The following is a 15768-nucleotide window of genomic DNA, read 5'->3' on the forward strand; positions in this document are numbered from 1 at the left end:
CTTTTAGAAATTGGCAAATTTCACAGTGATACCTACAGATTATGGCAGCAACTTGTGCAAGAACAGTAAACAATATTTAACAGGTATTCTTTAACTATGAAATCTAGCCATACATTATAGTTTTAAATTTAAATATGAAGTAGAATTATTTAATTACATATTGGGGATTAAGTCCCAGAGTTCGTGGATGAGTTAACCAGTCAATGTGCCCCACTAGGTTCCAGTTGTTACTGTTTTGTTCTTGCTGAGCCCAGACAACTCGAAATCTCTCTCGATACCAGGGTAACTCTGGAAGTAGGGGGTGAAGGAGACCCTGGGACAGGCTTCGATGATGGCCCGGCTGGTGACTCGCACACAGACCCAGCAGTGGGTAGTGCGGTGGGTGCGGAGCTGCTAACCGGCCAGCGCGCACGGGCAGGCGCTGCAGCCTCCACCCGCACGGAGGTGGGCACGGGCCCGCAGAGCGCGGGGCATCCGCGGCAGTCACGCACCCGCAGCGCGTTGGGGTTGCTGCGGAGCCGCACCCGGCAGCCGCGCAGCTCCGACAGCAGCAAGCCCCGCTGCAGCAGCTTTAGCTCTCTGTCTTGGGCGCCGCTTAACCTGCACAGCGGCGGCCTGCCCGATTCGCCCTTGGCGAGGCCGGGGCCGGGCGCGGCGAGCTCGGCGGGGCGCGGGGCACCGCTCGGGGCCGCTTCTTCCTTGGGGACGCGAAAGACGAATTTCTTCTTCGGCTGCACCTGCTTTGCTGCCTGTTGTCACCCCGCTTCCCGTGCTCCCTCTCCTTTCTCCCCTTTGCGGGGCTGCGGGAGGAGGGGTCGCGCCCCGGCCTTCGGGGTTGCCACGGTAGCTATCAAGCCTAAGAACAGAGGAGGCGCCACCTCTCCTATGGGCTCCCTCTCCGCCTTCTTCGTAAAAGGCCTTGTCCCCCGGCCCCTCCTCTCGGGGCGGCACCGAGGGCTGCACACACTCGTTATCTCTTTCTTTTTTCCCGACCCCCGTGGGCGGTGCCGGGGACGGCAGCGCGGGCAGTGTGCATGACCGCCAGGGCCCGCCTTCCTCCTCCTTCACTGACCGGGGCCCTGCCTGAGCCGCGCCCCCCCTTTCCCCCCTCTGCGGGGCTGCGGGAGGAGGGGCCGTGCCCCGGCCCAGGCCCGTGCCCGGCGCAGTTGGGACCGATTCTGCTTTCATGGCAGGCGCAACCAGGTCCAAATCTGCTTTCTCTTTTTCTCGGTCCAGCTTACATGCTAATATCAGGAAAAGCCGGGCATATTTTAGCTCTTCAAAAAATTTATCTCTACGCAGTTGGGATATTAAACTTGATATTAATTTGTGATTTAAACTTCCAAACTTAGGCCAGGTTTCTCCATTATCTAATTCATACACTGGCCAAAATTTTTCCGAGAGTCTAATAAGTTTAGGCTTTGAAAGCTCAGACTCTTCTCCAATCAGATCTGCCCAGCTTTTCAATATTAGCCCCAAAGGGCTATTTCTTGGAATACTATTATTATCAGATTCAGAAGAGGATGTGCAACCCATTCTGATATCCTGAACTATACAACAAAGCACAAACCAAACAGTCCAAACAGTCGGGATTTGAAACCACGACCCTTCGAGCCACAGCACAGACACTAATTACCTGCACCACTCTGGCTTCAAGCCAAGAGCACTGCAATTCAAACCTGCTCTTTATGAAGGCAGTCCTTCTTATAGATAAAGAGCAGAATTGTTGTGCTGAGGTTCTCCAAAACAAATTCACACTTAACAAAATTACAAATTACAAATTACAAATTACAAATCACAAATCTTATTAGCAGCTAACCCAGATGCTAAACTAACAGAATACCCTTTTATTCCGTCACTCACACATCTCTGTTCCCAGGGTTCTTGGCTCTGATATCTCTGGACCTCCGCTGGGGCCTTTTCCAGAGCTGCCGGCCTTAGTCCAGGGATTTTTCCATATGCCTCCTCTCCTGCCTGGCTCGCCAAAAACTGTTGCCTTTACGAGCTGGAACAGAGATCACACAGAGTTAGGGGAAATAAATGGGTATCTATTGAAAGGCCTTCAAAGGCCACACCCTGGCAGCAACAGTGCCACAGTGTGGCCCCTGCCCTGCCCGAGTGGCTCCAAGGTGGATGCAAAAGAGAGCTTGGTCACATGATTTTACATTTTTATAGACTTCAGTCCATTTACATACAGGAGTCAGCCATCCAATTAATAGTTTCAAATTTTAAGGTGTCCTCCTCCTCTTCTCTTGGCTGGCCTGCCCTCCTCTTCTCAGGTTGTTTATACTTTGGGCCTGGAGTCTGAAGAAACTGTCCTTGAGCCCATAGCTGGTATCAGACTGTTTCACCTTTATTACCCTAAAGCACAACAGAAAGCATACCCAAGCAGAACAGAAAGCTGGGATCTGAAGGCATCAAAAGGATGCACTGCATTTCAGAAGGGTAAAATCTGTTTATTAGAACAGCATGCTGTCTTTCATACACTCTACAAAGTTTACACTTTATTCATTGGTTACAGTAGATCGACATGAGGTTCACTGGTGTAAAACCATCTCCACCTCTGTTTCTCACAAAACTTTTCTAAAAATACTTTTCTCAGCTGCAGGTTTGTTTCTTCTTGCTTATTTTCTTCTTCTCTTCTCAGTCTCCATACCAATGGCCTTGATAAAACTACTTTCAGAAGTAAACCTTATAAATTAACTCTCTCTGGCTCACAGACCAGCTGTAATCCCCTTCCATAATCCAACCCCCCCCCCCTTTTTTTTTAATTTAAACCAAGAGTGCAGCTACTAAGGATTTTGCAGGGCTCTTGCAGAAATCCAAGCAGACAACTGGGAGACAAAGCAATACCTCAACTCTCAAGGAAACCATTCAATTATTCTCATCTTCAAAATTAAAATATTCCCATAAATTGACTCATTGCAATCTGGTAAATCCATAAAATACACACTCTCAGAATCCCGGCATCCATAACCTTACATTATCAATAAAAATTACATTAAAAAGACACATAGAAAATGAGCTTTCAAATAGAGTTACAGACTCCACAATCCCTTGATGACACATTTGTGGCAGAATGATACCTTCACTTTTAGTTCAATAAATTTTCCTCCACATAGAATTGCATTTTGTGGCCAAAAGACCAAGTCATCTGTCCACTCACCAATTAGAACTAAGCAGCATCCACTTTACAACTGGCCACTGCTATCATAATGCAAGCAAACCTAGTTGCTTAAAGTGTGGGCTTTCAGCTACTAATTTAACACCCTTATACAAAAGCAATACCTTTCCCCTAGGTACACTGAGTTCCTGTCTTTTGGGGTAGTAAATGCTGTGTGAAAGGAAATGGTGCAAGACACATCACTCAGTCCTGCCAACCTCTCTGTGGAGGAGAACAAAACCTAAAGTAAAGGTAACATCCACCAATTTAAATTTGTGTTTTCAGCCTGAGTCAGATGTCCCCATTTACTTGCCCTGAGTGATCACCTTCACACGGTGTTCTTTCAGAGTCCACACTTCAATCCACCTGATGGTCGGTGTCTCCCATGCATTCTGCTTTGGCTGTGGAATCATCCATCCTGCTCCTTCTGGTGTGCTCCAAGTACGGCTTAACACAGTGAGCAGCAACCCAACAAGGGCCATCCTCAGCCAAAACACAAGCATAGCCTCTTCCCCATGTTATTAATTGCACTGGGCCAGCCCATATTCCAGTAATGAAATCCTTAACCCATACCTTAACATCCTTATGAAAATTCGGCTGTTTAGAATTTAAAGAAAAATCAAGAAATATAGGATACATCTGTGAATCAGGCAAAGGACACAAGAAGTTTAACACATAAACAGCTTTGTCCAATCTCACGTGAGGTGCTTCCCCTTTACATTCCCCCATTTTTGCTTTTGAATTTGGCACTTCACCATGAGCACTTTCAATAATTGCTTGGCCTGCCAGGGTATGGGGGATACCCATAGAGTGTTCAATCCCACAGATTGAAAATATTTGCAATTTCTGTGAAATAATATGCTGGACCATTATTCATTTTTATATGCAAGGGAACACCTAAAATAGAAAAAGCATGACAAAAATGATGAATAGCATCTTGAGCTGTTTCACCTGCAAATGCTGATGCAACTACAGCATGAGAAAAAGTATCAACCATAATATGAACATACTTTAAATGAGCAAATTCAGGCATATTTGTAACATCAGTTTGCCATTCTTGCAAAGGGAGTAGACCCCTGGGATTAGTACCGTAATATTTTGAAATATGAGTCATCTGACAATCAGGACAAGAAAAAATGATAGATTTTTCCCCTGAAAGCTAGTATCCCTGGTTAAAGTCAAAATAGGGTGAGAAAGCTAATGATATGTTATTTGGCCTGTAAAATAAAACAAAGCAGATTACAATTCATAAGGCTTTTGAAAACACCGTTCAAAGTATCATTGCTGTCCAGCTATCACAACAGTTAGAGGATCATGGCCTAAAATCTCATGACAACGTCTGCGACCTTTGATGATAATGTCTGCAAAAAGTTCATAAAGCCCTGGAGCTGTTTTCCAGGATCTGAAAGATAAAAATATCCACTCCAAAATAAGCAATGTATCTCCCCACTCATCATTCCATTGACCCAATATTCCACATGGCACTTCATGATCTTTTAAGGTAAATAATAACACTCCAACACAAGGATCTATCCTGTTAACAGATTTACACGTCAAAGCCAGTCCAGTTTCTTCTAAAGCCTTTTCTGCTGCAGCAGTCAAATATATCTTATCAGTAAAGAAAATAGTCCCTGATGGCAATTCAAATAAAGGTAATAGTTAATGATTAATTATCCCTAAATATGGCCTAATCCAACCTATTGCACCAACCAATTTTTATACATCAATAACAGTTTTAACTGCCAATGGCAGCAGGAGGAGGTGGCTGATGGAGCTGCTGTTGGACATTTCTTCTCTCAGGCCATGGGGTCCTGTTAAAGGAGGACACTGATAAGTCAGGGGAGACTTTCCTGAGCAAGGTCCAAGCCCTTTCTCCCATCTCTGTTCCAGCTGCTTTGTGCCAGCCAATTTTCCTTTTCCCAGAGCCCTTCCTTCAGCCCTGTGCCTGGAGCTCTGCTGGAATCTGGCCCCTTTGCTTGCACCAAACTGCTGCTGAGGCAAAGGAGCTTGGCAGCATCTCCTGTCCCCGGGCTAAGGAATGGTGATGGCCAAAGGCAGCTTGAGAGGGATTCCTGACGTGCCCAGGGAGATCAGAGAGAACTGTGCAAGGAAAGAGCATTGGCTGTAACTCAGTGAAGGCTGAGGGGAGCTGCTCGGTCACTCCATCTGTCCCCAGGTGTCCTTTCTGAGATGGAGGGCAGTCACTGTGTTCCCCTCAAATCATCCTGACACAGCTGAGAGCAGAGGGACCCACAGCAGAGCAACCCTGCTCAGCCTTTCTGAGACTCCTACAGGCCAAGGACACTCCTGTCCCCCAGTGTCCCCTGGAGACACCTCCCAGCCCGGATGGCATCCCAAGCACACACCAAGGGTCCTGTCCATGGAACTGCTTGAGGAGAGTCAGCTCATTCACAGTCTCCCAGCCTGCCCTGCCCAGAGCTCCTGGGGCACAGGGAGCTGGGACATCCATTGCTGTGCTCAGCCTGCACAGGAGGAGCCCAAGGGCTGGGCCTGAGCCTGCAGCTGAACTGCCATTCCCCGAGAGCCCATCAGCAATCCAGGAGCACCTGGGCAAGGCAAGGAGAGAGAGAGCCAGCCCTGAGGAAAAGCCTTTCCCTGGCCAGCCCTGCACAGCCCCTCCCAGGCAGCACCAGGGCAGGACAGTGGCCCTCAGGCCCTGGTCAGCAGGGAATGGCACATGGCAGGAGAGATGCCCTTCATGTCTGGTGCTGCTCTGCCAGCCCAGGAGGTCACTGAGGGCCCCGAGCCCCAGGCTGAGGGCTGTGCTGGCTGAGAGGGGACACCAGAGCTGTGCTGCTCAGGGCAGTGTCTCCCCTGCAGGGCAGGGCTGGCAGGTGCCACATCTGCCCTGCAGCAGGGCTTCCCTCAGCACTGCCTCCCTCCCTCCCTCCCTGCCCATGGCTCTGCTGCTGGAGCTGTCCCAGCCCGAGCTGTTCCTGTGGCCCTGGGCTCCTTCCCTGCCAGAGCTGCCAGAGCTCAGCCCAGCCCCTGGGCCAGCTCTGCCCTGCAGCTGCTCAGGGCTGCAGGGATTAAAGAACAGCTCACCAAGGCCTGGGTACACTGGAAAGGTGATGCTGGATGGATCTGGAGGCTGGGGCCGTGAAGGCACCTGCTGAGGTTCCCAGGAAAACTCAGTGTAAATGCTTACAAGCCTCAGCCCCTTCTCTGCCCTGCAGAGCTGAGTTTCCATTGCCACCAAGCTGAGCCAGGGAAAAGTGGGAGCACAGGTTCAGGAAAGAAGAGACTCAGGTATGAAAATTCCTACCCTGAATAAGCTCGGGAAAAGTCCCCTCAGAAATGACCTGGGCATGAGCTGGAGCTCTGAGCATCCCTGACCCACAAGGCACCCTCTGCACAGCAGGACCTGCCCTGACAGGAGTCTCTCCTTGCACCCACAGCTCCCCTCCACAGTGCATGGGGAGCTGCCAGGCAGGTTGAGAGCTGCCCCTGGCAGGTGGCACATCCCCTGGACTGGCCAAGAGCCCTGAGGGCTGCAGGAGCTGCTCTGCAGGACAGCCCTGGGCAGCCCTGGCTGCAGCCCCAGCTTCAGCCCCTGCAGCCGTCCCTGGCAGCAGGAGCCGTCCTGCCCTGTCCCTCTGACGGTGCCCAGGGCAGCCCTGCTCTGCAGCACATCCTCCTCCTTCTGTGCCTCAGAGAAACTGGGAGAGTCCTCCTGACACATCGCCCAGGCTGTGGGCTGTGCTGGCTCCAGGAGATCCCTCCAGGAGCACAGGGGACATTGCCCTGCACCCACAGACTCACCATGTCCAGGGCTGTGGAGATGTTTCCCCAGGTGAAGTCTCAGCTCAATGTCTTCCCAGTGCTGATTGCCTTCAGCCTGTCTGTGCCTGGCTCCTGTGCCCTCAGTGCCTGCAGGCAGTGCCCTGAGCCCTGCTGGGCTGGGAGAGGAGCTGCTCCTCAGCAGAAATGTCTTTTTGAAGCTCTTCTTGGTTTACCTTGGGATCTGCCTCTGTGCCAGGAGCCCAGCCCAGCTCAGCAGCACAGACACAGCACAAGGACTTTAATGAACCTCTTGGGGATTTGGCACTGCTTACATCAGACACAGTCCCTGAGAGATTGTTCAAAGAACTTCTCATAACTCAAAAATTAAATTGAAACTCCAAAGTTTCTTGATGTTTTAATGGATTCCACTGAGAAAATGTCCCCATGTTGCAGGTAGATCAGAACAGTGGTGGCACTGATGACAGGTGGACACAAACAAGGGAAAGGTGTCCCTGATGCTGAGCAAACCTGGGTGTGTTTCAGGAATGCAAAGGGCCAAGGCTGAGCTCCAGCCCCTGGCAAGGCACATCCTGTCCCTCCCTCATTGCTCAGGGCTCTTCCCGGGCCACTGGGCTCTGGGGATGTGCAATGCCAAGGGCAGGACCATGGGGCGGCCCCTGCCAGGCTGCTGAGCAGGGACAAGGAGGCAATGAGGCCCCAGCACAGCAAGGCTCACTTGTCCCCTGCTGGCCTCAGGCCCAGGGCCAGCAGCCATGGCCCAAGTGCTGCAGCAGTTGGCTCTGGCAGGGCCTTTCAGCTGCTGCCCATCCCTGTGCCCTCTGCAGCCCAGGCTGTCCTACAGTGTCCATGCCCTGTGCCTCTGTCCCTGCAGGCTGTCGTCATCCCCCGGCTGCCCCACCTCGCTGGCCCTTCCTTTGCTGGCAGCTCCGCGTCCTGCCTGCCTCTGCCTGGCCACACAAAGCCTTGGGCTGCTCCAGACTCTTTCTGGTGGATGTGTTGCACCACAACCCTGCTCTGGGAGAGAAATTCCTTTCTCCTTCTGTCCGTTCTGGACCGTCCCAGCTGCCCTTGGCATTAATTCTTTTTTTCTCTGGCAGTTTTCCACCATGTCAGAAGGATCTACCATCCCTGAAACCACCCTTCCATCTCTCTCAGGGCTCTCCTCTGCTCTCCTCAGTCTCCACTCCCCTGAGTACAAAGCGCCTTTGTCCCTATCTAGTGGTCAAGGATTCGATGCCTTGGGCACCTGGACAAAGAGGACAGTTCTTCTCTACAGGAAGGAAACCACAGAACCCCAGGTTTTGAAGGCAGATCAGAGGCAAAGGCAAGCCAGACCTGTTTGTCATTGGAGCTTTTGTCTGAAAGAAACCCTTGGATATATGTAGAGTTTAGGAGGTGGAATTCCATTTCAGGCATGGGTGCCTGGACCGGTATGACAAATCTTTTCCACAGGAAAGAAAGGGCAGAGCCCCAGTGTTTCAAAGACTGATTGATTAGAGGCAGTCCCAAGGAGGCCAAGGCCAGACAGACCTGTTTGTCTTGGCAGCATTTGTCTGGGAGCAATCCTTGGATAGATGGAATTTGGGAGGACAAATCCCAGTTAGTCCCTGGGCATCTGGAGAAGAAGGACAGTTCTCTTCCATAGGAAGAAAAGTATAGGGCCCCAATGTTTCAAAGGCAGGTGAGAGCTGGCCCTCAGGAAGCCATGGGAACCTAGACAGTCCTGGCAGCTTTTGTCTGGGAGCTATCCTTGGATACAAGGATTTTAGAGGCAGATTCTCATTTGGCCATGTATGCCTGGACATGAAAGATGTTTCTTTCCATGGGAGAAAAACACAGTCCCCCAGTGCTTTAAAGGCAGATGCAAGGTGGCCTCCATGAGGCCAAGGTCAGACAGAGCTGTCAGTCCTGGCAGGTTTCATATGGGAACAATCCTTGGATATAATCAAATTTGGAGGTATCCCAATTTTGGGCACATGGAGGAGAAAGACAGTTCTTTCCCACAGGAAGGAAAGCACGGAACTTTAAGATTTCAGGGGCAGATGAGAAGCAACCCTCAACGTGCCAAGGTCAGCTGGACCAGTTCTGGCCCCAGGAGGCCAAGTCAACCAGGTCTGTTCCATGTTCTTGGATCCTTGGAGCCCTGCAGCATCACAATTACCCCTTGGTTCCATGAGGCCCCACAGTATCACAACAGATCTTTGTTTCCATGAGGTCCAGCAATATCACAATGTTCTCCTTGGCTCTGCATTGGTACAATGGCCCCTTGCTTCCATGAGGCCTTGCAGTGTTAAAATGGTTTCATGGGACTGCACAATGACACAATGGCCCCTTGGTTCCATGTGGTCTCAGAGTGTCACAATGGTCTCCATGGTTCCATAAGGTCCTGTGGTGTCACAATGGCCCCTTGGTTCTATTGGGCTCCTCAGAATCACCATGGCCCCTTGGTTCCACGAGACCTGGCTGTGTCACACCGACCCTTTGCTTCCATGGGGCACCATAGTGTCACAATGGCCCCTTGTGTCCATCAGACCTTGCAGAGTCACAGTGGTTGCTCTGGCTCTATGAGGCCCTGTGGTGTCTCAATGGTCCCTTGGTTTCATGCGGACTCAGAGTGCCAGAATGGTCTCCTTGCTTCCATGAGGCCCTGCCAAGCCTCTTGATTCAACGAGGCCTCAGAGGCACAGAATGGTCTCCAGGATTCCATGAGATCCCACAGTGGCACAATGGTCTCATTGGTTCCACAAGGTACTGCAGCTCCACAATGGCCCTTTGGTGTCACAAGAACTTGAAGTTCATAATGGTTTCAGCAGGTTCCCCTGCCTGTTCACAATGGCCTCCTTTGTTCCACCATGTTCCATAGTGTAACAATGGTATCCTTGGTTCCATGGTGACACAGTGTCACAGTGGCTCCTTGGTTCCATGAGGCCCAGTGATGTCCCAATGGTCTCATTGGTTCCCTGACTTCTACAATGGCCCTTTGGTGTCACAGTGTGTAAAAATGGTATCCTTGGTTCCACAGAGTCAAAATGTCCCTGTGGTCTCACAGAGCTCCACAGTGTCACTACGATCCCCTTGATTCCATGAGGCCCTGCCGTGCTACAATGACCCCTTGGTCATACAAGGCCCTGCAGTGTCACAATGGCCCCTTGGCTCCAATGGGTCCCAAAGTGCCATAACGGTCTCCATGGCTCCCTGAGGCCCCACAATATCACAATGGACTTTTGGTTCCATGGCCCTTTTTACTGCCAACATCAGTTTTCTTGGTTCTGCAGTGTCACAATGGACCTTTGGTTCCATGAGGTTCCTGGCCTTCCACAGCCCCTCATAGCCTCCCACAGCCTTTCATGGACCCTCATGGCCCCTCACAGCCATCCATGGCTGCTCATTGCTCTTCACAGCCCTTGAGGACCCCCTCACAGCCTCCTACAGCACCTCATGGCCCCTCACAGACCCTCATGGCCCCTCACAGATCCTCATGGCCCCTCACAGACCCTCATGGCTCCTCTCAAGAGAAGGGGTCAAGCCCGGCTTGTTCCCCTTTTATTTCAGTCCCTTCACAGTGACGAATAAAAAAGGCTGCAATGGAGCCTTTCCCCAGCGTTTCCCTCGGGGTTAACTGTGGGCTGAAGCTCTGTGCTGGCGCTGCCCGAGGGTGAACATCCCTGCAGCCCCAAGGCCTTTGCTGTCCCCGTGTCCATTCCCTGTCCCCAGTCCCGCCCAAGGCCTTTGCTGTCCCCGTGTCCATTCCCTGTCCCCAGTCCCGCTCAGCTCTGGCAGCAGCAGGAGCCGCAGCTCAGTGGGCGCCGGCCCAGCCCAGCCGGGGCTCCCGGGCAGGAGCAGCAGCAGCACCGGCCCCTTCCCACCTGCTCCTGCCTCACTCCCAAGGGCTTTTTGCAGGTGAATTCTGGAGCAGAGCAACAACCACCCACACACAGCCCTGATTCCTCAGGGCCGCCTGTGCTGCCCTGACCCAACCTTCGGAGAGAAAGGGTCGGGTTCCACTGCTGCTTTCAATCCTGTTTTGCTCACCCTGAGGTGGCAGCAGAAGGCTTTTCTTGCCTTTTTGTTGCCTTTGCCTTGGTAATTGTAGATCTTGGCTGCTCTCCGTCTTCTACTAGCCACTTGAATTTTATCTGTAAAACTGAAATTGTCTTTTTCAATCAGTGCTACTTTTTCAATCAGAGTGCTTTTGTGACAGGGAACTCAGGCTATATGTTGCAGGCATTATGATTTGCAGATTTGAAATGTTCACAAGTCCCTGAGCACAAAGTTGAGGAGAATTAAAGACACACAGGCCACTTTTGCAGTGCTCAAACACAGCCCTGTTGCTGGTGCTGCTGAAATAGAATCACAGAAATTGCCTCTGGAGTGTCAAATGAAATGAAAAAATCCACCAGGAGAAAGAGAAACCAGAACTTCTCACCTTGCTTCATTGTTCCTTCTGAGCAGCAGCAGAAAATGGAAATGCCCAGAGGTATTTCCAGCTGCTGCTGGTCCCAGTGGGAGCCCAGCCTGCTGCCCAGCCCCAGCAGGATCCTGAGCCCAGCCCGGGCAGCTCCCACAGTACACGGGGCCGGGCCCAGAGCCCCGGGCACGGCCGCCCATTGTGGGGCAGCGGTGCAGGAGGAATGTCCTGCGGCCCAAACCTCCTGCTCCTGCCACACAGCGCCCAGCCTTCTCCCCTGCTCCTCCTCTCCCAGCACGGCACAAATTCCAGCTCGGAGGAGGCTTCCCCAGAGAGGGCTCAGGCTCCTGTTTCAGCCTGAGTGTCCTGCAGAGGAACAGGGCATCCTTCAGGCAGTTCCACAAGCTCAGGGTTCTCACTTCATGGGGAATCTGGCATGCAAATAGCCTTGCTATACAGGACAAAAGCAGAGGAAATGAACTGGAAATTATTAGGAAAAATTACCCTTCTTACAGACAAAGTTCATTCCCAGCATTTCTCCTTTCTGATGATTTCAGTCACCTACTGAGAGGTCCAGCTTTTTCTGGTGCTTCTCATGAACTGATGGTACTTCTGATTTACACCAGTGCATGAGATGTAGAATCAGCTAAACTGAACACAGAAACAATCTCCCTCTGCCAGCCCATTTTCACATTCTAGATAATTTTCAAGATGTCCATAGGGGTGTTGGAATGATTATCTACAACTCTACACTTGTGGCTGCAGGCTCTGGAGATTTCCTCTGCATTCAGTCATGGTTGCATTCCCTAACAATTCCTGGTATCACCTCCTGTTTTCTTAGGTTAGAATGGAAACAATGAAAACCTTACCTATGGCAGAACTCTCCAGCCCACAAGGAAAAGAAATAACAAATTGCCAAGTTCTCAAAACCTTTGTCCTGCTTTGCTGCGAGAGTCATACTGCAGTTGGTGGCACATCTTGTGACAAAAGCTGCACCTCATTGTCCAGGAAAGGTTCTTAGAAAGAGCAAACAGGACGATGGAGAAGATTCTGGGAAAACTGAAACAACTTTTAAGAAATGAAATGAAAATGGAAAGAAACTCCAAGATGTTTTTCTATTTTTTTATGCTCCCCTTTTCCATCTTGCACTACTTCTCCATCCCATTAATTCCAAATGCATCTCAGCTCTAAGATCCATGACTTGACAAGTTTTAGACACTGTAAAATACCATGAGCTACCCACAGTTTGCCTTTCCTTTTTTTCTTGGAAAGCCATGCTGGAGACACAAGTGCGGTGCTTGGGTCAGGTACAAGTTCTGCATTCAGGGAATGTGCTCAGACAGTGTTTGAGCCTCATCAGGGACAATGCACAGCAGCATCCAAGGGGATTTCTCTTCTACTGCGCAGGAGTCAAGACTCTGGATCTTGGCTCAACATTGCAAAGTTCCCATGTTTGGACAGACCCAAAGGCTGCCAGTAGGGAGAGAGGGGCTCGGCACAGGGGTGAGCGAGGAACGGACAAACAGACACGCGGACAAACGGCTCTGGCGCTTCAGTTTCAGCAGCAGCGGCAGCGGTCGCGGCAGGAGCAGCAGCAGCAGCGAAAGAAGCAAAAGAAGCGGCTTTGTCGACTCGCTCTTGTTTATTCTCTCCCTCTCTCACAGTCCTGCACGCTCTCTCGCTCTCCCTCTCCCGCTCCCATTGTCCCCCTCCTCTCCCAGTCTCCCTCTCCCCGTTCCAGACCAGGCCATGCCCCCAGCCAGGGCTGCCCCGTCCCTGTCCCCGCCCGTCCCGCCGCACTCTCGCCTCCGCCCGGCTCTGGCCGTGCTGGCGGTGGCTCTGCTGGGCGGGCATCAGTGCCTGGGGCTGGGGCGGCATCGCCTCCCTTGGCTCCCCCTGGCCTGAGCCCGGCCCGAGCTCGGCAGCGCGGCCGCCGGCCCCGAGCCGCCGCTGTCCCGTTCCAAAGAGCGAACGCCTGGGGCTGCCCGGCCCGGGGCGGCCGAGAGGCGCTGGGGGCCGTTCCTGGCCCCGGGCCGAGCGCTGACAGCCGCGTCTCGCCGGCAGGGAAGGCGCAGCAGGGCCTGAAGGAGCGGAACCGGCTGGGTTCGCTGCTGGGCCGCGGCGGCTGCGGCAGCGTCTGGGCGGTGACGCGGCTCTCGGACAGTGCCCGGGGAGTGGCGGGGCCGCGGCGGGAGCGGGAGGAGGAGGAGGAGGAGGAGGAAGAGGAGGAGAAGGAGGAATTGTCAGGGTGTGGCGGCAAGGCGGTGAGCTCAGCCCGCTGCTGCCCCTTGCTCGCAGTGCCCATCGAATACGTGCCGCGGGATCGCATCCGGCACTGAGACAAGCTGGAGAGCGAGTGGGGCCAGTGGGTGAAGCCGGGGCGTGCCGGGCGGCGAGGAACCGGGTCCCATCAGGGTGGGAGCCACCGGGAGCCCTGCAGGGAGAGCGGGCGTGGGGTGAGCGGGGAATGCAGAGCGTTCTGGATGGGGTGAAGGGTCCCAGAGCCCTGGCACGGCCCAAGCCCAACTGAGATCGTGCCCCTGCAGATCGTGCTGCTGGCCAAGGTGCCCTCGGGGTGTGCTGGTGTCATTCAGCTCCTGGAGTGGGTTGGGTTGAGCTGCCCAACAGCTTCTTGTTGGTGCTGGAGCGTCCAGAGCGGTGCCAGGACCTCTCGGGTTTGCTGGCGGAGCGGAGGTTGCTGCCGGAGCAGGAGGTGTGGGAGCTGTTCCGTCAGGTGCTGGAGGCCGTGAGGCTCTGCACCATCTGCGGGGTCCTGCACAGGGACATCAAAGCAGAGACCATCCTGCTCAACCTGGCCACTGGACAGCTGAAACTGATCGACTGTGGCTGTAGCACCTTCCTCCAAGACAGCCTACACCCCGTTTGTAGGTGAGCCCTCCTAGGGGATGCTCCCGGGCATCTCATGGCTCAGCCTGGGTGTAGCACCGGGGATTCCCCCTTTTGCAGCTGGGATGGGATTAATGCTTGAGCCAAGTTGATTTGGGTGGGAGTGTGAGGGGGACCATCTCCCAGCCCTGCTGACAGCCTTCAGCACACACTCTGCCCTGGGCTGGCGCTGGAGCAGGAGCAGCCAGGCTGACAAAACCCCCGTGGGGTAGCAGAGAGGGGGGTCTGACCCCATGCCCCAGCCAGTTTGGTGTGCAGGCAAGAAAGGGCTTGAACTGCCCTGCTCCCCCTTTTTGCCTTGGCTTATTAACATCTTTTGGGGCCATGCAGGGAGAAGAATGGGTTTTCTCCACCACTGGGTGTGTTTTTGTTTTGTGTGTAGGGGCCTTCCCAGGGTTTCTCCTGCCCTCTTCCAGCACCAGTGGATTCTTTTCCAACCCTGAGTTTGTACACAACTCCTAGGTTCTGGTGAGAGGACAGTGGGTCACACCCCGTGCCACTGGGGCAGCCCCCACATGCCCAGGGATGCTGGGGCCAGGCTCTGGGAGCAGCAGCATCCCCCTGATGAACTCCATCTGTATTCCACAGGAACCCTATCCTACAGCCCGTTCCACCACCAACGCTACCACAGTGAGGCAGCAAAGATCTGGTCCCTGGGCCTCCTGCTGTCCCACCTGGTCATGGGGAAGCACCTGTTCAGGAGGGGCCAGGAGATCATCTGGGGATGGATCTTGTTCCCACGAGGACTTTCTCAAGGTGGATCCTCATCTCTGGGCACAGGGGAAATACCAGTGCTGGGAGACTGCAGCGGGCTCGTGAGCATCCTGCTCTGGCAGCTGCGGAGGAGGTGGCACATGTCCTGATCTCCTGCTCTCCTCCAAGCAGAGAATCCATGGGGAAGTTTAGACACAACCCTGGGCACACCCAGCATGGCCTGGCCACAGGAATGGGGGGAGCAACTTCTTCAGCTGATGATTTCTAGTTTCTCTCTTCAGAGTGCCAAGATGTTATTAAGAGTCATTTGTCCATGCAACCCTTGGACAGGCCGTCCTTAGAAGACCTTTTCTGGGATCCTTGGCTGCAGGGTGTTCATTTGCCCTAGAAGATGGGAGAGATCCTCGTGCGCATTTGGATCCAGGGGCCTGGCATGTATATGCTACACCCATCTCTTGGCAATCACTGGAAAAGCAAACCAGATGCTCCTGCAGGCCAAAGCATTGCAGTTAGGGACACACAGCCAGTTGGCAAGAACCCAAACTCTCCACAGTCCCAGCTGAACGCCTGGATCTCCACAGGATGTTCGTTTGTCCCACTCTCCATTCCTTTTTGGCTGGAATTGTGCAGTTGCACTTTCTTCTTTCTCTAGAAATGCCACAAATGGACAAAACCTGTCTGGAGGGCCATGTTCTTAAGGCAGTGCAGTCTGGAGCTGATGGATGGAGAATTGCTCTTCTGCACTTCCAAACCAAGCAAAAAGCCCTAAGTGAGACTTTGTTTAAGAACCCCCTGACAATTTCAAAGGGAA

General features: G+C 52.9%; 1 protein-coding gene and 1 pseudogene across 1 annotated transcript; one reads left to right on the forward strand and one right to left on the reverse strand.

Moving 5' to 3' along the window:
* Positions 1 to 214: 214 nt before the first annotated feature.
* On the reverse strand, positions 215 to 1188 carry LOC130266954 (tubulin-specific chaperone C-like; annotated as a pseudogene).
* An 11897-nt stretch (positions 1189 to 13085) lies between these two features.
* LOC130266955 (serine/threonine-protein kinase pim-1-like) lies at positions 13086 to 15519 on the forward strand. The gene is given in 6 exon segments (XM_056516211.1): positions 13086 to 13192; positions 13243 to 13499; positions 13635 to 13668; positions 13831 to 13939; positions 13942 to 14225; positions 15239 to 15519. Coding segments are annotated over 6 exon segments (810 nt in total). The 3' UTR covers positions 15258 to 15519.
* The last annotated feature ends 249 nt before the right edge of the window (positions 15520 to 15768 follow it).

Source organism: Oenanthe melanoleuca, unplaced genomic scaffold (genome assembly GCF_029582105.1).
Source record: "Oenanthe melanoleuca isolate GR-GAL-2019-014 unplaced genomic scaffold, OMel1.0 S377, whole genome shotgun sequence".
NCBI lineage: Eukaryota > Metazoa > Chordata > Aves > Passeriformes > Muscicapidae > Oenanthe > Oenanthe melanoleuca.